The sequence below is a fragment of the Lotus japonicus genome, chromosome 2, assembly GCF_012489685.1.
Source record: "Lotus japonicus ecotype B-129 chromosome 2, LjGifu_v1.2".
In the NCBI taxonomy this organism is placed as follows: domain Eukaryota; kingdom Viridiplantae; phylum Streptophyta; class Magnoliopsida; order Fabales; family Fabaceae; genus Lotus; species Lotus japonicus.
In genome coordinates, this window is record NC_080042.1 from 87,351,753 (window position 1) to 87,376,181 (window position 24,429).

Below are 24,429 nucleotides of genomic sequence, written 5' to 3' on the forward strand. Positions count from 1 at the left end.
TTGATTGCCTCATCCCTGGACAGGAAATAACTGACAAGGTTACTGGTTAATTTAAGTTTCTAATTAGCTTAATTAGTGTTTTAATTAGGGTCTGATTTGTTTATTAATCTGCAAAACAGATTATAACCTTGGTTGCTGTCAAGATCATGCGTGAACAAAGCTATCACATGGATGATACTATCTGGTGCTTTCCCCATGTTTTGTGGTAAGATTTGAAAGAGTTCCTTATCTGCATGCTATTCTTCATATTGGTTGAAGTCTGATATGTTCCCACCCCTAAAATAGGAGGATGTTTACAAGGGCTTTCTGTTGAGAAATTGTGTAAGGAATACTTGAGGCCATTCATGTATCCATACAACACTTTGAAATATGTAAGTTTTGTTTAAGTTTCATAAGTGAAAGAATATGTCTTAATTGCCTATCATTAATGATTGTGATGCACCTTTTAACATATTTACTTGAATTTGTAGATCTACATTCCTATCAAGACTGTTTCTGGCCATTGGTATTTGTGCATCATTTCCATTGGGGATTACACCATTTACCACTTGGATTCCCATCTTAATGTGGAGGACATACCGGTTAGATGTGCATCCATGAAAACATTGGTAATGTTTATATAATACTTCACGGAGATCTGAATACTTTTTACCTTCTAGCATCATACTTTAATTTGTTTGCTTTTATTGTATCAGTGCAACACATTGGTTGAAATGATGAGCACAGAGGACAGATATGTGGAAACTAATTTTTACCGGAAAATGGTGGATTTTCATTCTTGGAAGCTAAAGGAAGCAAGGGGCATCCTCAATACTGGTAGCAGGTAGTCCTTATTGAAATTAAACATTAAACTGCTAATTTCATAATTTTGTCAAGTTTTGTTAACTCTTTCTTGTTTTGATGTTTACTGCAGCCATGATTCAGCTGTGTGGTTGTTAAGTTGACTTGAATTGGGTTCTGGATTTAATCCCAATCAATCTGGCTATGTAAGTAAATAGTCATCTGCATGGTTCATGACTGTTTTGTTGGATTGTGAGCATTAATTTCTGTTTTTTTTTCTTATGCTAGCCAAATGAAAGGGCTGTTCGCATGAACACTGCCACAACTCTGTTATGTGGTGAGCACAATGACACTCGGAGGAGCTTGGAGGAGAAGGCCAATGTCTTCTGGAATGCATGTCACACTGTTGATGTTGAAGGGGTAGCTGCGACCTTGTGAAGTCTGTGGTTGAAGGGCAAGTGTATTTTTTTGTTGGCTGCATTTTTAACACTGGCAGCAGTAGGATTTAATAGGCAGCAATAGGATTTAATAGTTGGCTGGCTTATTTTGTTGTGCATATATATGTGTTGCACAGATTTTGGGCATGTAATATACTCTAACTTTACAACAATGATGGTTTGGATTTGGTGGTGGCAACACAATGCATTGAATTTCCTATGATAGGCAATGCAAGGTTTTGTCACCTGATGGGTGGATCCTGAACTAACCCCCTCCCCCCCACTATGGACTATTTGTTCAGTTACTTGAGAATGAATTCCTTGATTTGGTTGAATGTTTGCATTTAGTTGAAATAAATTCCATGATATGGATGAATGTTTGCATTTTGTTTTTAATTTTAATGCTTGCATATTAACTGATATCAATTCCCCATTCCCCTCCCTTATTGAACAAAAAATGACTCCCCTCCCCTATTAGACGGTCAGTCAATGCTATTAATTCACCCATTAATGATTCTTGGTGAATGGAATCTTGTCATATCCCCCCCCCCCCTTTATGATTCTTGGTCAAGGAATCTTGTCATATCTACTTTTTACTGTTTCCTAGTGTGGTCAAAACAGCTTTTTTTGCATGTTTGTGTTCCCAACACCATCATTCCCTAAGTCCTCACCCACCGCCCCCCTCCCCCCCATAAGGTCGTTCATCTATTAAAGCCACAGTCACCATTGCCTATCTATAAAGTCACCTCATCCTTTCTTTCTTCTCTCCCATTATTTCCTCATTCTCTTCTCTCAATTGTCTATCAATGGCCAGCTCTAGCCAATTCCCACCCCCAAACGAAACTGAGGTTATTGACATCTCATCTGATTCTGATGCTGATGTTTATTATGAAAGTGATTCTGATGGTACCGATGACTACCCTTATGGATGGATTCGAAGCAATGATCCAAGGTTTGTAGGGAAGGAGGTTAGGGAAGATGAAATTCCATTTGGTCCAGGCTTTGTTAAACCCATTACAAAGTCTCAAGCTGTAAAAGGTCAAGCATTGGTAAGCATATTTTCTTACAACCATGGTTTCATCACTTCATTCATGAATTTCCACCCCTATTATCTTGTTAAAATCTTGTTAAATTTTTTCTTAAATCATGCTATTTTCATCACTTCAAGTAGGCGGTCCCTGCATGGTTTGCAGAAAGGTGGCTTGATAGGAAATATGAGAAGATCATTTTTGTATATGAGTATGTGAAGCTTTATACTGTCAAAGTGTCGTGGCACTATGCCACTGGAAACCAGTGTTCATTTGCTAAGGGTTGGTATCAATTCAAGGTGGAGAATCATGTTGGGCCTGGAGACCATATATATTGCATGCCAACAGTTTTTGAAGATGTTTTTGCTATCTCGATCTCGCGCGCAGCTGACCGCCTTGTGTGAAGGATTCAGTATAATGCTATGCCTGTGTGTGCCCGTGTGAACAAAATAATTTCTACTTCTGTCCTTTGTTGTCATCCCCTTTGTCCCTCTTCCATTTTGTAGCCAATTATGGCCATTACTATTTCAATGAAGTTCACTTTGTGTTGGGCATATATTTTTCCATTACAACTTAACATAACACAATAAAACTAGGTAGTGAGGGTATCGAAAATTTAGTGAGTAAGTAAGTAACTAAAAAATTGGTCCAAACTATTTAAATTTGGGATAATTATTAGTATTAGAAAAAAAGGAAAAAAGGATCCAAAAGAGAATTTTTTTGTAATTTCTTTTTGAATTGGCGGTGAAGACAGTGGGTGAAGTAAAAAATGAACCTAATTCAAGAAATTCAAGGGATTGCAAGTTGACAACCAAATAAAGTAGTTATTGGTTTTTATTTTGGTATTATTCTGTATTAACTAGTATTAAATAGTATTAATTGGTTCTTTAATTCAACCTCTTCTTCACTTCACCCTCAAGGGATTTCTAATAGGTTTTAATCCTTTTAATCTCATCCAAACCACACCCCTCACATAAAAAATATTTCCTATCACTAGAAACTCAAGGAATAACCGTGGTTTGAAACCACACTCCTCACATAAAAATGTTTGAAAACCATTTCCAAACCCCACAAATTACTAGTGAAATACACATCTCACATATTACAAGTGAAATACACAATTTAGTACATACCATGTCAAATGTAACAAGCATATTGTACCAGGAATTTTAAAAACAGACCATTTAAAGTACTGATAGTTCAAATAAAACATTACAAATCCACACCAATTTATGAAAAAGAACATTACTAATCCACGAATAACATTACTGAAACAACCGTGCTACTCAGAGCACCCAACATCCACCGGCGAGGTTCCCCTTCCAAGATAGATAGTGTGTGATTCCCTTCCAATAGTGCAGCCCCACCTGTGAGATGACAAAAAACATAGGCAAATTAGAAGTCAGTGGTAACAGTGGTAGAAAGCAAAATAGTGACCGTATATGTAATTTTACAATTCTATGCATATATTGCATACTCAATGCCTAACAGAACCATGTACATAAATACTCACTTCACTGTGTGGCCCGTAGGCATGTTTTCCGATTATGGCCTGCTCCGCCACAAAGACCACAGTGGGAAGTACGCCTCCCCGGTCCACTACCTCTAGAAGCACCACCAATGCGCCTTTTGATGGGTTTGAGTGGGTCACGCAAGTATTGTTCAGCATCGTTGGCCACCATATTCACAGTTTGTTTCACTCCATCACCTTTCTCCAATTTCTCCAACTTCCTTGCTTGCTTTAGAACCAGTTCATTTGTGTCCCGGAATGTTTCCGGTGCTCTACATGCTGCTTTAGACATTCGCCTGCAGTTTTCCCTCAATACTGTAAATCTACACATATCCATGGGGTCCCATGCACCCAATTGTTCCCCACGCAGCTCAAGCCCATCTTTTGCATACTTGCTCCATCTCCCCATAATTAATGATGAGGGAATTCCAGGCAGGTCTAGATATCTACAAACAGCAAGAATATGATCGCATGGAATGCCATATGATTCCATCCTCATACAAGAGCATTTGAACTCACTGGTTGTTTTGCACAGAGTCACATTCCATTTCCTACTAGACAAAGAAAACCTTGAAACAAAGTAAATGATGCAAGTTGAAGTCTCCTTGAAAAGACTAACCTTTAGCATCAAACACCGGTGAAGACCCTTAGAGACAAGCCTAAAAATGTTGTTCGTGTAATGGTTGGAAGCTGATTTTTCAAGCCTCTTCAATTGTGTTTGCGGCACATGGTCACCGTGCATTGATGCAAAATCTGCTTCAAGTTCCCTTTGTCGCTGATAACTCATATATCGAAAGAAGTTGTGCATAAAATCTGTCAAATTGTTCCATGAGTCTACAAACTTCCCAACTTGGGCATGTAATCCCTCAACCCGAGAGGTTGTACGAAAGCCCGCAAAGAATTCACCCCGCATATATGCAGCAGCCCACATCATCCTCCGCTCATACAAATCATGAACCCAAACATTGTCTTCACACCCACATTCAATAACCATTTGAGCCCATCTGTCCTCAAACTCCACAATTTCAAGATCCCATAGCATGCATCTTGAAAACATTTGAACAAACTTTGGTTCTGCAACATTGCTAACTGCATTCCGAAGAAGATGCCAAGCACATAACCTGTGATGCGCATTTGGAAACACACTTTTAATCGCATTTTTCATTGCTGGATCTCCATCTGTGATCACTGATACCGGTTCTTTCCCCCGCATTGCATCTAACAAATTCTGAAGCAACCAAACATATGTCTCCTCTTTCTCATTAGAAACTAAAGCTGCAGCAAAGATAATTGTCTGATTGTGATGATTAGCTCCAGAGAAAATCACAAGTGGCCGCTTGTACTTGTTTTTCTTGTATGTGGCATCAAATGCCAACACATCCCCAAACAACAAATAGTTGTTCCGGCTGATTCCATCACTCCAAAACAACTTGTCCAACCTTCCTTCCTCATTAAAGGTGTGTTTCCACATCAAGTCAGGATCCTTTTCCTTCAAATTACGTAAGAAACCGAGCACACCTCTAGCATCACATACTTCCACCTTCTTCTTTTTAAATTTTTCATTGTACATTTGTCTAGGTCCAAATGGAACATTTTGATATCCACCCATCTGGTTGGCAAACACACCATAAGCCTGTGGAGTTGTAATGCCTGACTTCCTAAAGCAATTCAATTGAGTAATGTCGGCCTCATTCATTCTCCTATGAGTAGGTGCCAATCCAATCAAATTTTCTTCAACAAGTACATGATTATGATCATCACAAACAGATCTAACATGCCAACGCTTGTTATCCTTATGAACATGGACCTGACAATAAGCCTTACACTCACATCTTGTGGCCTTTTTCGGAAAACGCTTTCTCTTTTCACCAGCATGAGCATCAACCTCTGGCTCAGCTTTCTCTATCCTTTTACCCTCCCTGAAGCAAACAAATCTCTGTTGGATTACATCTCCGTGATTGTTTTTTAGAACCTTAGCCTTCCTCGCAGCAAATCCATGCATCCGAGCATACCAACTGTAGAACAAGTAAGCAACCTCACGATCCGGAAAGTGATAGGTGACTATGTTATTGACAGATAGTTCTTTGAAATTTACCATCCCCAAATCTTCTAAACCATTGATAGCAATCTCAGTTGGCGGCTCCACATCAACATTTTGTTCTTCAACCCCATTTTCAGACTCTTTTTCATCTTCTTCATCATAGTCAGTCCCTTGCTCTTCTCCTTCTTCTCCACTTTCCTGAACGTCATCAGTCCCTTGTTCCTCATCAACAAAGACATGTACATCACCTTCCCCTCCTTCAACCATTACTCCAACAACATGCTGAGGACCCTGGCGCAGTAAAATTAAATAAATTTCCCCAAATCAAACAACCCATATACTAAGAAAACAAGATGCTATAATTTAATTTAAAATCACACAACACTTCTCAAGGAATGAAACACTTTGCCACTGGAAACCATATTATGCAATTTAGCTGTTACCTGAAGCGCAGAGGAACCAAGTGCTGCATCATCTATCAGAGTGTTCGACCTAGACTCCTGGGTATGGGAAGACATGTTCAACAGCCACCGAACCCACCCGTTCCCACTAGCGAACCCGTTCCCACCGCCTAACCAACCCGTTCCACACTACTGCATAGGAAACCCAGATCGAACACATTCATTAGAAGGTGAAAGCAATAAAACCTCTACAACATCATTCACAGAAGGAAGATGCAGTAATGAGAAGGTAAAAGCGACAACGAACCTGTTGATGAGGAAGAAAGAAGAAAGCTGCCGAGAAGGGAGGCGTCAGATCTGGATAGGATTTGAAGATGAGAATCAAACCTCATGAACCCTAGCCGTCCTGGAGTTGGGGTGAATGAATCGGGGTGAATCGGGATATGAATTTGGGTTATTTTCAGTTAGAAAGGAGGGGAAAATTTATTGTAGTTTGTGTTAGTTTGTTTAAGTTGTATGTATTAATTACATGACCCAATTAGTAGTTTGTTTAAGTTGTATTAATTATGTTCCAAATTTTTTTTTTTACTGATACAATTACCTAACTCAGTTAGTGCAAATCAACATTAAGAAAATTACTAACTATATAACAAATTATATATAATATATTAAGTATTTTATTTTTTAAAAATTTAAAAATACCTGCTGGACCTGCACTAGCAGGTCAAAAGCAGGTGGTGTAACCATGGACCACAAAAAAGTGGCCCATAGTAAACGGCTCCATGAACGCCAGTTTGTGTAGTTGTATAATTAATGGTTTTTCCAAAGGAAAAATAACAATGATTTTGTACATTATTATTTTTTCACTACTCTTCCCCACCCTCAACCTATGGAAGAGACATTGGCAATGGAACCATTTGGTAATGTGAAAAATCTATCATGCAAACTAACATAATGAACAAAAGAGTGCAAATAAGATCCAAGTTGATCTACGCACTTCGTGATTTTAATTTTTCTGAAACATAATTGCTAGTTTCTTTGAAGGTGTTGAAACAGAAACAGCAACTCGTGATAATTCAAAACAAGCCTTCAATGAGCTTTACATCTTTCTTTTGTCCCTCAGCATGTTAACCTCTGAGAACCTCAATACTTGTAACATAGTAATATATGTCCCTTGGGTTCCAGACAAAAGTCAGTTTGATAATAGCTAGATAGCAACCAGATCTAAAAACTAACAACTATATAAGCAAAAGAACACACCAGCACTGTATGTAACTGTACATCAACACTTGAGACATCAACCTCCAAAAATTAAGCAAAGAATGAATAACAGAACAAGATGAATTATATCCCAAATAGCCTAAAGTTAACGCCTACCCATCTAATCAAACCCATACATGACATACTCTGTTTCTCACAATTTAACGGTTGAGGAAAAGACTTCTCTACTTATACAACACTTCAACCATCAGCAACATCGACAAGTTGCAACATCCGAGCATGTGTACGGTTTTGACTTTTCCTCTATCTCTTGAGGGGTGGGTAGTGGCTCCATACCGAAGAAGCTTCTACTTCCACAGCAGAAGTTGTATATATTTCTACAAATTCCTTTACTGAATGGATGCACTCTTTCTGGAATTGACCTGCAGATGACCCCAAAAAAAATAAGACATCTAACCATTTACCATCAACCATTCAACATACTTCTTGCTGATGCATTAAAAGGCATGCAACAACCAAAAAAGAATCACATTCCATCAAAATGTTATCTTTAAATGATTAAGGTAGAAGTATAAAATAATACAAAAACATCAGGAGACTAACTTATCTAACCTTAGATAAGGAATCCGTCTTCTCCTTACGAGCTCATACGTAGTTTGATTTGTCAGAATGAGATAACTGCAGAAAAGACAAACCAATTGTAATATTCTTACTGCGTTGAACACGGATACTCAACTATACAGTTAACATGATGAAGACAAAAAGCCAGAGTGTAAAAGAGGAAGAACAACTTCGATAGTTTATGTTATACTGATAGAATAGAACTTAGATGCAAATGGTAGCTAACTCATTCAACAACTCATAAACCAACAATTCACTCTGCTAAACATCCTTATTTTAATCACTCTGCATTTTCTTTATTGCTATTTCTGCTTAACTTTTAATTCTTAAAATTAGTAAAGGCCCAAGCTGGGCAGAATTTATCTTTCAAAACCTCATAAATAGCATTGGAAGGGCAAGGGCTTTGAATTTAAGTAAAATTCCTTAAAGCAAATATTTTATGGTCCAGATAGATCCATTAAGTCTTAATTAGACAAAATACGCGGTTTCTTGATCCTAAAATTTTGTCGCAAATGAAACTTTCAAAGATATAAAACCAAAATGCATAGCGCAAAGTATGTGGAACAAATAACCCACAAAGAGATATTTGTTTTTTATACACCAAGATCAAAATTCAATAATGTTAACACTCGCTGAAAAGAGAAAAAGGAATGAAGGAAGAGCAGAAGCAAATAGCATTTATGAAGAACATAAGCAAAGACATAAATACAATCTGATGCAAAACACAAAACTTTAACATAAACAGTCATAAAAATTACCTATGAAATAGCAGTAGGAGAAGCAGAAAGACAATACAAATTGACAAAATGATCAAGAGTAGTATCATGATCGCATCCTGCCACCTGACAGCATACAAAAATTAGCCATCTAATTTCTGATTACAAAATCTATAGAAAGTATTAGCATTGGACTTCTTTCCTTTGGATCATGGCAGAACTCATACTACATTAAAAGAGAAACACTGGCAACATGTTTTCTATCATATTATCATTAGGAAAAATTCATAGGAGTCCCACTATATAGTAAGCCCAGGTTATTTAGTGAAACCCACATGAAATTCACCAAATAATAAAAAATGTTTTGAAGAGAGTATATTAATGAGCATTTGCTAGCAATCTCTAAATTAAAAAAAAAAAAAATGTCACTAAAAAATAAACTATACAGTCATCACCAATATTAACTCAGGTGATTTTTATCCCATCTATTCATGGACACAAGGTCAAGCAAATAACATTACATGGTGTCAAGACTCACATACTTTGGTGGAGAAAGCCTTAGCACAAAGGTAAGGTTATTGGCCTGACTGGTTCTAATCATAGAAACATTCTCTTTGCTCGTGAAGGTATAGCTTTTTTTTGGAAGGCACTCATTAAGGTATAGCTGCATATATGTTGATAAGAACCTTGGGCTAACACCACGAAAGTTATCCTTTGTAGTTTGGAGAGCCTAAGCCCTTCTAAACCCCACACAAGGATCTCATACTTCCAATGTGGAACACAAGTCCCATACCTTGCAACTGTATCCTGACATCCCACCATGCTCCACAACCCCAGCGGGGCTAACTGTGCACTAGCCCCGAGGGAACACTACTATGCGGGTGTCATCACCCATGCCGCTCGTTTTCAGCTGAGAGACATGGAAGGCTTAGATACCAATTGATAAGAACCTTGGGAGAATCATACTACAAAAGCTACATATAGTTGGAAAGCCCAAGGTTGTATAAACCCCACCCAAGAATCTCATACTTCCAATGTGGGACCCAAGTCTGGTAAAAAAAATTGTGGGACCCAAGTCTCATACTTTGCATTGCACACGCATCTCACCACAGTCCCCCATATATACATAAACTTTCCAAAGGGAGGACTTGAGCAATGAATATTTTGCATTATTTTCAATTTAACGAGTTTCAAGGTTCCTCCTAAATAACTTTAAAGATAGCACTTACCAAACACTTGTAATGTGATCCTTCAGGTATGAAATATACAAGACACAGGTCCAGATGCAGAGTGCTGTCTCTTCACAAAGGTACCACCTAAAATATTTTTGACAGGAAGAAAAATGTGTACTGAGAGAAATATATTTATATCAAGATATATATCAAACTGATAAAATTACCAAATTCTTTGCATAATGCTAACAAAATATTGTTACATGGAGAACATAGCCAAATCCTCACAAGATGGATAGGATTTCTTAAATAAGCTTAAAACTTCGCTCACGACTTCAACTTCTACAAGTGTTCAATAAGCAAAGGAGAAAATTACAATGCTTACAAAGACAGACTCAAAAATTGCTTACAACTATCTAAATTGATTTAATCCACTCCACACACTACTTAGTAGCACATATAACTAAATAGAAAATAAAAGCATATGTGCAATAAACATAAAAAATAATGTAAGGATAACATGCTTATTTCTGAGCTCATCCAATTCACTTCTTGCTGGTCTATCTGATAATTAAGATTGAAAAATGAGTACTAAACTACTAGTGCAGATGGCAACCAGACATGTTCGAACAAATGTCACACTATGAATTATGAAGAAAACAGAGATTGAATTTCCAAGCCACTGGTCCTTCATCTAAATATCAATACAAGTTACAAAAATAATATCATCGATCTAATATTTCATTATTAGTGAAAATAAAATTACCTTTCTTAAGAATTAGATATATCAAATTTTGTTTACAATAGAGGAATTTTGATGCCAGAATGGAATAAGTGAATTGCATATCTCAACATAATTAACTCACCAAAATTGACAATGATTACCCTGGCCAATGCAATTACCAAGCCAAACACAATGATGATCAAACTGAAGAACACACTTGTCACAATCATGACAATGCTTTGCTCGTGGAGGCTGCATAATGATCATGAACAAAATACTTGATCATGAAAATCAAGTGGTTAAACTATTTCAATCAAAAAGATAGTAGCCAAAGGAGGATTCAAAGAAGAAACTCAAGTGTGCTAAAAGTCAAGTATGGAGCACAGGGAAAAGCAGTTTGCAAAGTTCGGCTCAATCCATCATTTGGCTGTTCACGGAAATATTGATTTCTCATGCTTCTAGTACAACACCCAATCCAGTATAACAAAATTTACTACAGAACTTACTAAAATTATACAATCACTTTTGGTCATCAACCAAAAATACAAAACTAAGTATTGCCATCAAGCTATCTTCATTCTTTTACAAACTAAGCTGGATTTTAGTCTTTAGATCAGAAAACCAATACATGGTTCTACATATACAAGGTATGGAGTGGCATCTGGGAAAGTGTAGCAATATTATTTACAATCTGATGATTATGCATAAATTATTTAATAAAGATGCTTAAAAACATGTCAGGCTCAATAATTAGCTTCTTACATTCAATTATAGTATTTCATTTGATACTGTACAAAATGAAAATTTGGCAACTGAAACTATCAAACATATGTAGCATGATCATCATTGGAAGATGCATTGAAGAAGCAATGGAAAATGAAATGACTTACAGAATAGCATGATATAATACATATTAAAAATGCCATTCATGTTCTTAATACCTGCTCCACGCCGCAATAGGTGCATGACCATGTTCTGCAAGGAGAAGTAAGTTATGAAATATTTATACAAACTAATCAACAGTATAAGATTACAGATCCTGTAAACAGATATCTACCTGATTGTTGTTGGAAGAGGATACAATTCTGCCACCAACTTTGACCAATATGTTGCATTACTTCCTAAATTATTTCTTCCAGTTTGATTTCCCTCCATGTCAATAGTGAAGCTCCCATTTCTGCTCGAAGCTGGTTGACTTTTCTTAAGCATTAGAAATGTGAATATAAATAGTTAGGTGAGATTTAAAAGATAAAATACTTCACATGTTATCAGATCCTTCCTTATTAATAATAAACTCTAGAAGAGAAAAGGATGGTTGCTTACTTTGATGTTTCTGGTGTCTTTGTGTATACTGCATTTTTCTTATTAACAGCACTCATGGCATCAACAACGTAGCTGTACATAGAAAGTACAAGATGAAAATAAATCACATCTGGAAGATATAAATTCAAATCCCATGGTTCCTCATCACAATCAATATTCATTGTATCCTAGGGAAGCAAAATGTTTTATTACCCTGGAGAGGAAATAGAGGTAGAAAAGTATTGTATTAGAGTAACAATGTACAGCAGCAAGTATATAGCAGTGTACCTGACAGAAAAACAAGCAAATAATAGAAAGTTAGCAAAATTAATCCAATTATTCAAAACTGGTTGGAAGCACTAAATCATACATTTGTGCATAACACTATATCAAACTAGAAGTTTCCTTAATTTCTACACCTTCATCTAAAAGGGATAGATTATACTCAGACAGCAGACTGCTTGTTCTACTTGATGAAAGCACAGACTAAATGTGTTCCAAAACTAGAAATTTCCTTAATCTCTATAAATTCATCGGAACGTGATAGATTTTATTCAGACTTCACCACCCTGATCATATTACTTGATGGAAGTGCAAATGGACTGTGTTGCAGTCAGATTGACTTTTGAAACAAGGAAGGCATCAATTGTATTATCAACTTAATGTTATTTTCAAAATGAAATATGAAATGGTGGGAAAATTCATCACCATCGCTAACGTGTCATGTTATGCTATCTCTCTTGTCAAAAACTGTCTCCGGACTAAGAGTTTGTTTGTTTTAAAGTTGAGTGAAATGGCTTTTAACAGAATTAAGTAAAAAATAATTAATTTTTGAAGAAAGCATGAGTTAAAGCGCGCCCTAGGTCCTATAGCTACTGCTTCTGGTTCACTTGCTAACAGCGCTAGTCACCCAGCGCTTCTGGATGACCCTTCGTACTCGTATTCAGAATTGTCGGCAGAACGATTTGTGTTTGGAAATGATATTTTAAAGAAACTTTTGTCGTTGGAAGGTGAGATAGAACAACTTTTGAAGTCTAAATATAGTAATGTTTTGCGGGCAAAAACCTAGTCAATTTTTTCTCCAAACAAAAGTAAGAAATTTCCACTTCTCTTAAAAAAAAGAATGCTAATAATGCCTAGCTGCCTTTCTTAAAGGAACAGCACCACACATTTTCTTCATGTGACACAATGAACAACTGATACACACATCATAGAGAGCATCTTCATTTGAGTATCTAGATGTCAGAACTAAATATATCAGAAAATTTTAATCTCTCCGAAATCATTGCATGACAATTAATAAGCTTTCAATTGAACTAGCTCTAAAGTACTAATCAGTGTAAACTAAATCCACTAAGGTCAACTGTGAAAAATCAGCAACATGCATAAAATGCAGCTTCGAATTCGTCACGAAAAGGGAAGATTATACATACCACGGTTCCTTCTTAGTTTTTTCTATCAAATCTCCATCAAATAAGAAGATAACACCAACATAAACCAGGTGAATCACTACTAAGGCAAGCTTCAAGCACAACGTAGACCTTTGAACTGAAAATCAATGGTAAAAAATAGTTAGAAATTGAAAACATGACACAGCCAGTGGAAATTTGAAATTGAAATCCCTGCTTGATTTTGTCGGCAAGCAAACAGAGTGTTATGATCGAAGCGCACCAGGATCGACGAGGCAGGGGAAAATCTGGAAGCATCGATCCATTGACGGATCCCAAGGGGAAGTCCGAGGGCGGCAGATGCCAACTACCATGATGAAATTGAAGTGAAGCCGCGGCGGGAGGGAAGAAGAAGGGTTGGCATCGGGGATTGGTGAGTGTTTGTTTCCAGGGAAAATGAATGAAAGAGATTTTCTCGAGAAAATTGACCCAACCGGATAAAACCGGAGAGAGCTGGTACTACCAGTTTGTTTAACTGTTTAATGAATGACCACCAGAAAGCCCATGTTGATGGGTGGGAGCAATGCACCGGTAAGACTGTTAGTTGTTATTATCTAACTGGCCCTAAAATCTAATCTGGATCCCAATCATCATTCAACAACCCTAACATTCATCATTCAATTTTTTTTAGATTAACAGTTTCGATTCATCCTAATAAATGACTTTCTTTGAGTTTGATATTGTGACCTCACCTTAGTAGGGTTTAGCTTGTCTACCACTAGACCTACACATTATTTTAAATGCTATTATCTTTGTTCAGAATTTGGTTGGTGATGTTCACTTACATATTCAAAACTATGGAGGTTGGAATACACCCATGGCAAGATGGTTTAAATTAAATAATGATGGCAGCTATAGGTGGGATTCACCAATGGGTTGTGGGGGATTAATTTAGGGTCATAATGGAGATTGGATTCTTGGTTTCATTAGCTTTGAAGTTGTAATGTTTATTTAGCTGAGTTTATGGTCGTGATCCAAGGTCTTAGCTTGATTGTTTGGAAGTCGTGAATGGCATCAAAGGTAGTCATCTTCTCATTCTCCACTCTTGCATAACGTATCTGTTTGAAGCGAGAATCTTAGTGCAACAAAACTTGGATGTTGTCTTCCGACATGTCTCCATAGACATTATAACAAGGTGGTTGATTATCTAACTAAATTGGGACCTAGAGGGGGAGAGAAGTGTTGAAGACTTGATCCTCTCTTCCTAAGGATATCGTTGAGCCGGTTGGAGAATGACTAGTTTTTTTTCTTCGGTTTGTTTTCTTTTATTGATTTGCTTTTTTCATTCCAATCTATAAAAGCATATATATTATAATGATATCATATAGTAATTTAAACTAATATTATATATTTACTTAAACTAATTCTATTATTATTATTGAAAATTGAAATTCAGATGCTAATTATTATCTAAATAATTATTTTAAATATATTTAATATATGTACATTCAAATAAAAAAACTAAATTAATAATTTAAAATTCCATATCTTTTTTTTTTAATCAAATCCATACTTCAACAAGATTTTTTTTTAAAAATACTTCAACAAGATAAAACATTTAAAATTCAATTTCTGTTTATTTCATCTCATAGCTAGTAAAATTTAAAATATTGTGGTCCCTCAAAAAAAAACTTATCTACATATGGAAATGGAACTGGAATGCCACGAGAAATTCTTAGATTTTAGTTAGCTCGCAACATATATTGTTACTGATCTTATCATATTTGTCATCTAATTGGTTCAAAATCTAATTTTTATTTTTGCACCAAATATTAATATTTGAACGAAGTTTGTTCAATTGGTATTATATATTTCCATTCCCAAAAGAGAAGCAGGTGAATTTAATTGAAAGAGAGGCATGGAAGACAAGATCAGTGCCGGTGAGGAAGTGGAGAATTTAAGCAATCAGCTGGGATCTTATGATGGTACGGTTGTAATGGAAAAGAGGCCGAGGGTGGAATGGTCAGGTCTTCCCAAAGAACTTTGGATTGAAATAGCGAAACATCTCAACACCACAATGGACATTATCCGGTTTCGCAGTATGTGTAAGACATGAGAGTAATGTTTCATCCACACTTCTCTTTTGAGGTGGAGAGGTGGAATTGTGAGAGAGATAGGAAGAAAAGAAAAAGTAAGAGAGAGAAAATATGAGATGTGATAGATGATAAGATGAGAGAGATAGAAATAAAAAGAGGTGAAAATTGAGTGTTTAAAAAATGAGGTGTATATCATTACTCAAGACATGGTGCTCCTCTCTCCCTCACCCTTCCCCTTGCCATACAATTTTTACCCCGCAAGTTTGCATTGATTTTTGTGGTGGCAAATATTTTCTGCTTCAAACTAAAATATATCGTCTTGAACCATTATCACATCATTCTAGCGCAATTTCAACTTCAAAAGGATGGCTTGTAAAGTTTGGGGAATCTAAAACCAATTCAGGTTTCCAATTCCCTTTCAAACATCCCAATCCATTATTCCCATATATCACTTGGCCAAGGGTGTTGGATTTGATTGACTTTCACGTTGTGGAGTTGATTGAAGCATATACTCTCAGCTCATATAAATACGACGAAGTTGGAGATGATGATGTGTTTACGGCTGTTCCTCAATTTCGTAGAGTGGTGTTAGTACCAAGTGTTTCCATCGAGGGTGCATTTGGTTTGATCCTGTTTAAGAATGGAAAGTTGGCTGTTTTCAATATCAGAGATGAGAGTGTTCATTGGATGAGTATATACGCTGGGAACAATTACGATGGCATAATACTTCATGAAGGTCAAGTCTACATTGTGGTTAAACAAGGAAATATTTTTCGGTTCGATGTTTCGTCCTTGAACTTGGTTTATTATTCCAATTTGACCTACAATTATGGCAATAATTGTAAGAAGCATCTGGTGGTGTCGGGTGGAAATCTCCATGTGGTTGATATGTATATTAATTGGAATCTCTGCTAATCTGCTATCATATTGAAGTTTATAAAGAAGGAAAAGAGGAAAGATGGTTAAGGGTGAACAATTTGGGTGATGTTTCCTTTGTGTTGGGTGAAGACAACTTCTCTGTCACAGCTAAAGATTACTATGGCTTTGAAGGGAATTGCATTTACTTCTACGACCCAGCCAGATTAAACTTTAATAGTGGTGCACCCAGATTATGCTGTTTCAACTTAGAGAAAGGCATGTGTGCCCAATGAATTTCAAATATAAAGTTCTACATGGAAAGGGGTGCTATGGAAAGAATTCAAGAGGAACGAGAAAGTATATTACACTATATATGCCTAGCAGTCCATATGTTATTCATTTAGCAAAATAAGACTTTTACTAATTTTGGATGAAGCTATTGTCATACTATCTTCATATTTCTTTTGGTTGGTGAGCTAGTTTTTTTCACATATTTTCATTCACTATTAGCTTAGTTTCAACTAGTTCTCTGCCACCGTAGTTCTATTTCCAGCAATGCCCATGCCCCTGGTTCAATTTTGCTCTGTTTCATTATTGTCTATGATTAAGGTGTCTTTAATTTTGTCTAGTTCTCTGTTTTTTAGCATTTACAAGTGTGGTAAAAATTGTGATCATATAATTCTCTGTTTCTAGCACTAGTTCTCTGTGATCATATATTGATCTTTTAATTCTCTCTTTTTTGGTCAAATTTCATTAAAAGATCATGATAGAGACGACCGACTTTATTTTCAAAAAACCCATAGGGAAAGTACTATCTTTTTTTTGGAAAAAAAATCAATATATATTAGATAAAAAAGGCATTTCCTCTGGTACAAGCAAAAAGATTATGGGTCAAGTACAGGAGTGATATGTACCTGTAGGAAAATTACACATGGATTTATTGATTAATAATATTGTGGACTTCATGAAACTCTGAATCAACCATGTAGGTTAATTGTAATTATAAACTAACCCCATAATCTTATGTTTTTTGAATTCAATCCTTCTGTTAGGTGAAAAATATGGGTCTGGAATGAGATTAATTTTTTCACCTTCATCTCAGATATGTTCATCTCATTATTCCTTTTGCCTCTGGTTTTAGGGTTCCTTAGGTTCTTTCCATTTCCTCTCACCTTCTTTCACTTCATTCACATACGCTTGTTGATGTTGTGGGGTGCGTGGATGACTGATTGCACTACTAATATAGGGTTTTTGTGGGCTGCTGATTGGTGCAATGGATTGCTTGCTGCTCGCGAGGGACACTGATATGTGATTCATCTCACAACTTGGTTGTTTCCTCTGTTTTCCTCTGCCTATGTATTTTCCCCCTTTTCCTCTCTCTACTCTCTTTGTTTTGTGGCTATGTTTATGCCCTATTTCTCGTTCCTTTTATTTTTTGTTTCTTCCTTGCTTTTTTGAATTGGATTTGCTACGCATGTGAGTTTTCAATTCAAAACCAGAAAAGGAAAGAAAGAAAGAACGATGGATCCGAGAGAAGATTTTGTAACGCAGGGGAGGGATTATTTTTTTCCTGTTTTGGGGGTGAGAGTGGGTTTGAATTGGTTATGGGTTCTCGTTTGGGGTTGAACTGAGAAAGAAGAAGATTGAGAAAATGGAAAATTAGGTGAGTTGAGTGTGTTGGTTCTGGACTTCTGCTAATGAAGGTTTGAAGAAGATGAAAAATATGAAGAACACAAATAAAAGTGGGGTCATTATTGAGTTAACTAAATAATAGTGGGGACTTTGAGCAAATACTTAATGAATAAGGATAAATTAGAAAATAGTGTCAAGTCATCACTCACTTATCCCTATCATCTTAAGTATTCTCATTTTATTGGTACATGTCATTAGTGTATGCTACACTCATTTGAATTTATGGGTATCCAAGTAAGCACCGATAAAAAAAAAAAAGGCAACTTGGGGACAAGGCTCCCCCAAGTTAACCAGCCAAAAGAAAGAAAACAGAAACAACAGTTCCAGGGGGAGAAACAGAAAAACAACAACAAAGCAAAACAGAACAACACTAGAAAAAACAGAAAACTACAACATTACAGACCCAAGGGAAACAGCAGCAACAAGGTAATTAAGGAAAGGCCACACCAAACCGAAACAAAACAGAGCAGAGAGAGGAAACAGGGGTGGAAGGCCCACTTCTTGAGCCAACGGACTTACTTAAACCCGGATCCATTTTGTCAAAAAACCCTAGAAGGGCTGGCTCAACCATCAACAAAAAGCGTAAAAATAAACTATACTCTCTAAAACCCTTATTTTCACTTCTTCCACTTCCTCCAATGGAGCGAGATTGGGCGTATTTAGATACGGCCGCTCTTGATTTGATTGTTAACAAGTTGGAAGAACGGATAGATCATGTTTGGTTCGGTGCCGTGTGCAAGAATTGGTGCTCAGTTGCAAAGCTTAGCCATCAAAACAAGCAATTCAGGAGTAATGTTCTGCCTATGCTATTGATGCCCACAAAAAGAAATAGAAGAACCAAGATAACCAAGAGAAGTTTATATAGCATTCCAGGTAATAGAGTCTACCCATTCCCATTGCCAATGCCTTGCAAGAAGAGGTTTTGTGGCTTTAGCCATGGTTGGCTAGCAATGGTAAGTCATACTAAACACTACCATGAGTACTATCACATAACTCTAATGAATCCTTTTAAAAACGTAGCTCCCATTGCTCTTCCACCATTATATAATATTTCAGGAGTAAATAGGGTTGTTTTGTCTGTTAACCCCTTAACGGACCCAAATGACTATGTGGTTGCTGCAATTCACGGCTCTTGTGATCGTCTTTCATTTATTAGAGCAGGTAAAAACTACTGGACTCATGTAGCAGTGGAAAATAATTTGTGTTACGCAGATATTACATTTTATCAAGGTCTAGTATATGTTGTGTGTGGGAGGAAGCCGCGTGGCTGGGCCGATTGGGTCGATTTTGACAGAATTATGTCCTTCAATCCCTATTGTTCGGATGATCCTTACCCAAGGGTGAAGATAATTCCAAATATTTTTCATCAAGATAATGAAACTGCAGGCTTTTATTCCTTGCGTGCCTATCTTGTTAAGTCATTAGAAGGAGACCTATGGATGGTGAGAAGAATTTTGCCTTCTCAATCCAAAAACTGCGAAGATGTTGATAATGTCGCTTTCAACTTATATAAGTTGGAACTAGATGCCCAAAATGGGAAGGTTTTGCAAATGCTGAAACTGGAGGATTTGGGAGATAACATTTTGTTTGTAAGTGATGATAGTGATTCAACTGCTGTGTCGTCTTCCTATTTCTCTAATTGCCTGCAAAAGGACTCAATTTACTACACTAATGATGTTGGCTCACCAATTCCTCCCTCTCATGACCCACTTGATTTAAGAGTCTATAATGTAAAGGAGGGAAGGTTTATTCAACATTACCCTTTCAATAATCCTTCCTTCATGCGTGTGTCACCTTCGTTATGGATTCTACCATCATTCCAATGGGATTGATCAATGCAACTTGGAGGATTCTGTTTTTAAATTTTTAATGTTTCATTATGTTCATATTGATATTGATCAATGCGATTGATTGTACCCTTTTATGCTTGCTACTAAATGAATGTTATTTTACAAAATTGTTTTATTCTTTGTTAAAACTCTTCTCAAGTTATCTTCCGATGTACAAAAATTCCAACAACTGTTTTCTTAGTCATTATTATCATGTGTTCTTTTTTTCACCATGTGCATGTTTTTATTTAATTTTCTGTTTGAACAGTCATGTAGCAGTAGAATTAAGTATATGTTACACAGCAAGAATTCGGGACATTAGCCTCCAAATATAACGAGGATATTTTCTCCCGATAACATCCTCGTTAGGTAACCTTTCTTTTACCATAATTTTTCATCACTTAAAATTATACTTAAAAGTTTAAAATAACACGTAAATGAATTTGACTCTATCTGCTGTGTAACCAGCTAGCTTTTAGAAACAAGGAACCTAATTAATCTGAGACCTAGGGATTGTGTCACTGTCACACTAGCTGAGTTGAAGCAATTGAGATTGTTTCCATTTGTAGCTATGCTTGTTTCATGTTTTATCTGGATGCAGCTCTATCAAATATGAAATTGCGTTAGAAATATATGACAGCAACACTTGTTTTGCCATTACTGCAACATCAGATGTTCATTTATCAGGATGTTTGTTATTTATTAGTTTGAGCCAAAATAGTCTTTCTGTTTGTTGTTCTTTACCTTTATTAACTCATGTCTATTCTTGCCCTCCCCATGTTTAGAGACTATAAACTCAGCCACACTTTCTTAATGAGGATTGAGCTTATGTTTAAAAATTAGTATGAGCCTCCATCATGCTTGCACAAGCGTTTAACCAAAATAAAAATGTTTTTGTGTGTCAATGAGTGTTGGACTTAATTTAAATTTGGCAATATAGACAAAAGATAAGTCTTTTGAGGCGTGTTTGACTTTCCTAATCACATCAGTATCACTATCTAAGTTGTTACAAACCATCTCATTTTGACAAATATTTTTGAAGTTGTACTATTTTGAGTAAAAAATACATTTTTTTTATAAAAAAAAAAAACAAATTTCCTTTCGTTACTTAAGAGGATGCCATTCATACTCGTGTTCTGAGAATGCATTTTATCTTGAGTAATCGTTTGCTGTGAATTTGGCCTGAGTGTTGTATTTGGCCCGAGTATATTTAACCATGTACACCGTGAATTGCCAAGGGTGCGCAATGTTGTTCTTAGCAAGATCCACCATGCCCGGCCGAACTATATATATTTGTGTTGACTCACTGTCACGCTTAAACAAACTAAGACATCTTCTTGTCAAAATAATTTGTTCTCATAATTTTAGTTTGTTTAAATATCACTTAGTAAGTTAATTACGGGTGCAATTTATCTTTCCAATATAAAAAAAAATAAAAATAAGAGCTAGGATTATAGAGAAATCAGATCTTTGTTGATTGCATAAAAGAGAATGAATCCCAAATCTTCCACCTCTGTATATATATTGCGGCGATCGACTCTTATCTTATTTTTATGTTTCAATCCATAATTTAATTTAATTCAAATGGAAATTCAATTTTTATATTTATAATTTAAATTTAATTTTTTAGTAATAATTATTTAAGAATATCAAATTATTCTCTATAAATATGTCTTCCAAATGTAACAAAATTCTCTGCATATGAGATCCAGTGATCAAATACTAGATAAATTTTTCCTATATTACCAAAAAAAAAAGATAAATGTAATCATACAATTTTGATGTTTTATGAATTTAAATGTTCCTATTGTGTGAAGACTGAAGAGATACTAAATTAAATAAATAGAAAAATTCCTCTTTGATATATCGTTTGCAGTAAAAAGATCCCGGCGAAAAAAAAATGTTACAATAGAATGGAACGTTGGACTTTTGCAACATCAGAGAGGACAATCTCTAACAAATCCTCCCTACTGACTTTACGTTCATTTTCGTCTACCGGTTGACTCCTTGTTACCCTGAAACAAATCTTTGAGCATTGTTTGAATTTTCTCTGTTTCATACTTAATGTATTTATCGGCATGCTTAATATGTTCTGAACTCTGAAACCTCCCAATGAAGTTTCTATACGCAGGCACCAAAAAAGTCTCATGAAAAATACTTATTTCTTCCCTTAATTGTTCATCAAAGACAAACCATGAAGATTGAATCCGGCATATATTCTCAAAGTAGGTGTTAAATGACATGAGCTTCTCTTTCATCGACTTGGCTACCACACCTGGTGGCATTGATTCATTGTCAGGTTTTAGAATCTCCAACATCCCGTTCAATGACTTTCTTTGATACTCTAGATGATATTCCCTTACTTTGGCATGGTGTTTCTTGATCCAATCATTCCCCAAAAGCGTTCCCAATTCACCATCTTTGGCCTCCTGGACTATGTACCTGACATTGTTCATCAGAAAAACATCGCCCAAAGCAGGGTCCTTATAGATCTTGGACTTAGCTTCCAAACTGCTCTCCAATAGTTCCATAATTAAATTCACTTGCACCGGCATGGAGGAAGATGAAGGTACTTTGTCATCAAACTCGGGGTATTCCTTCAAGGGATGCCCATATTCCTTAAACACATGCTCCAGTGTCTCTCGTGACCGACACGCAGCACGGAGGTAGTTCATCACATCACAAGTAATCGGGTGAACACCGCCGTCGGAAACCTCCGTCTTTGCCGAATCCCGAATCAGATTCTCCAACTCCATGAAAATCCACGTAATTGCTTTCCCCAATCTCTTCCAAGTCATGCTTGCTTCCTCCTTGAGGAACACATCACAGAACATAGACTTAAACTTGGGGATCAAGTCATCCATAGTCTCGAACATGTCGAGGACCCTAAACAGCAGCTTCGGCGAGCGGGTTCCCATAGCAACAGCATCGGCGAAGTTCAGCAGCTGGAAAACGGATTCCCTGCAAACCTCCATAAAGGAGAGGTCTGCAGCGGAGGACGAGGAGGGGACCCCCAAGAAGACGCGGTCGTAGAGCCTCCGCTCGCTGGGGAACAGTGTCGTGAGAGCAACGTTGGAGGCCTTGATCCACCGTTCAATCTCGTCCTCGAGGTCCTTCCATGGCAGCTTGAGAACGTCCTGTATGGTGAGCTTCCGTAATCCTAACCTCGACAGGCTCTCTTTCATAAATTTCCTCCGGCAACTGTCGTACACGTACGAGCACTCTTTCCCATACCCTCCGGCCACCATACGCTTCGCGATCTCGTGGAGGTTGTCAATCGTCTCGGACGGTAGCGTGTCGATAACCATGTCGTAGTTGATCACCGGAGTCTGCTGATTTCCTTCTTCTATGTTTCTCATCTGGTCCTCTTCTTCTTCTTCTTCTTCCTCCTTTGGTAGGTTTTCCCTTGACTCGCCATTCCGGTCCAGCTGAGTGAAGTCGAAGGACTCGGCACCGCGCTCCATGAGGGAACGGAACTCGTCTTCAAGGCGGGACATGGCGCGCTGGAGCATGTTCTGGGCGTGCATGAGGGACGCGGCGACGGACTCATCAGCGGCGAGGGGGGTCCATTCGGCGACTACAGCGTTGAGGTCGTCAATAGCGGCAAGGAAGGCGGCGGCGTCGGTGGAGAAGCCGACGAAGTGAGAGAACCGGTAGCGTAGGGTCTCGGTTGAGTGATCCAGTGCTGCGCAGGCTCTGGTAACTGGTTCTGCATCCTTCTCAGAGAGATTCTCAATCGTGAATCTTTCATCAAAGTCAGAGAGGATTTGGTGGATTTGATCGGTCATGTTGGTATCGTTGCTCAGCGACTTTGCAATGTGCCGCGCCATAGCGAGTAATTTCTCTTCCCCGTTTTCAGACATTTTGACTCAGCGAAAGTTCTAGATGGTAACTTCTCTTTTCTTTTCTTTTTTTGTTGCTAATTGTGAGGGATGGTAGCTTCTCTTTTATAATGAGAGGTCGGTTTGCACTGAATGAATTCCAAATATAATGAGATCTTTTATTTTGAAATTAAATATAATGAGATCTTTGATTGCATAAAAGAGGATATTACCCTTATATATGCTGACCAATCAATATATTCATTCACTATAATCCTTATTTTTATCCTTGATTCTATTTATTTTTATTTTTATCTTATTTTTAATTGACATCTTTTTCCCCATTCTAATCCTTATTTTTTATTCAACTTTAATCTTTATTTTATTTTATTTTCTAAATTTAAGTTATAGCTCTGATCTTATTTTTATGTTTAAATCCTGAATTTAGTTTTAAATTCAAATGCAATCCCGGATTTTTTCTCAAATTAAATTCTCTAAATATGATCAGATCCAATTATGAACATACAAATTTGATGTTTTATGAATTTTAATCTTCCTCTATTGTGAAGAGATACTAAATTAAATAAATAGAAATTTTCCTATTAGATATAGGTTCCAATAAAAAATTCCGTTGAAAATAAAGTTCCAATAGAATTTTTAATTCAAACTATTAGTTTTTTTCTTTTACAAAATTGATAGTATTTTAATGTTTATATATGAATCTAGATTATTGATTTAGGATAAAAATTAATACTCTAATTTAAGTTTTATATCTCACAATACTTTTTTTTA

General features: G+C 36.7%; 5 protein-coding genes across 5 annotated transcripts; 2 read left to right on the forward strand and 3 right to left on the reverse strand.

Annotated features, from left to right (window-relative positions):
* Positions 1 to 3,476: 3,476 nt before the first annotated feature.
* On the reverse strand, positions 3,477 to 6,972 carry LOC130737191 (protein FAR1-RELATED SEQUENCE 5-like). Its single transcript, XM_057588949.1, has 3 exons — positions 6,240 to 6,972; positions 3,759 to 6,087; positions 3,477 to 3,612 (listed from the first exon to the last, which is right to left on the reverse strand). Exons 1-2 carry the CDS (start codon positions 6,312 to 6,314, stop codon positions 3,760 to 3,762), a joined length of 2,403 nt encoding a protein of 800 aa, XP_057444932.1. The 5' UTR covers positions 6,315 to 6,972; the 3' UTR covers positions 3,477 to 3,612; position 3,759.
* A 372-nt stretch (positions 6,973 to 7,344) lies between these two features.
* On the reverse strand, positions 7,345 to 13,934 carry LOC130740578 (protein S-acyltransferase 10). Its single transcript, XM_057593235.1, has 11 exons — positions 13,625 to 13,934; positions 13,387 to 13,501; positions 12,167 to 12,241; positions 11,975 to 12,046; positions 11,709 to 11,846; positions 11,593 to 11,626; positions 10,794 to 10,903; positions 9,985 to 10,071; positions 8,798 to 8,881; positions 8,031 to 8,096; positions 7,345 to 7,840 (listed from the first exon to the last, which is right to left on the reverse strand). Exons 1-11 carry the CDS (start codon positions 13,713 to 13,715, stop codon positions 7,666 to 7,668), a joined length of 1,047 nt encoding a protein of 348 aa, XP_057449218.1. The 5' UTR covers positions 13,716 to 13,934; the 3' UTR covers positions 7,345 to 7,665.
* A 1,325-nt stretch (positions 13,935 to 15,259) lies between these two features.
* On the forward strand, positions 15,260 to 16,588 carry LOC130737192 (uncharacterized). The gene is made up of 3 exons (XM_057588951.1): positions 15,260 to 15,440; positions 15,841 to 16,278; positions 16,371 to 16,588. Exons 1-3 carry the CDS (start codon positions 15,260 to 15,262, stop codon positions 16,586 to 16,588), a joined length of 837 nt encoding a protein of 278 aa, XP_057444934.1.
* Positions 16,589 to 18,314: 1,726 nt separating this feature from the next.
* Positions 18,315 to 19,952, forward strand: LOC130735812 (uncharacterized). Its single transcript, XM_057587705.1, has one exon. The coding sequence runs from the start codon at positions 18,626 to 18,628 to the stop codon at positions 19,817 to 19,819; it is 1,194 nt and encodes a 397-aa protein (XP_057443688.1). The 5' UTR covers positions 18,315 to 18,625; the 3' UTR covers positions 19,820 to 19,952.
* Positions 19,953 to 21,698: 1,746 nt separating this feature from the next.
* On the reverse strand, positions 21,699 to 23,793 carry LOC130735813 (exocyst complex component EXO70B1-like). The gene has a single exon (XM_057587706.1). It carries the CDS (start codon positions 23,677 to 23,679, stop codon positions 21,799 to 21,801), a length of 1,881 nt encoding a protein of 626 aa, XP_057443689.1. The 5' UTR covers positions 23,680 to 23,793; the 3' UTR covers positions 21,699 to 21,798.
* Positions 23,794 to 24,429: the final 636 nt, after the last annotated feature.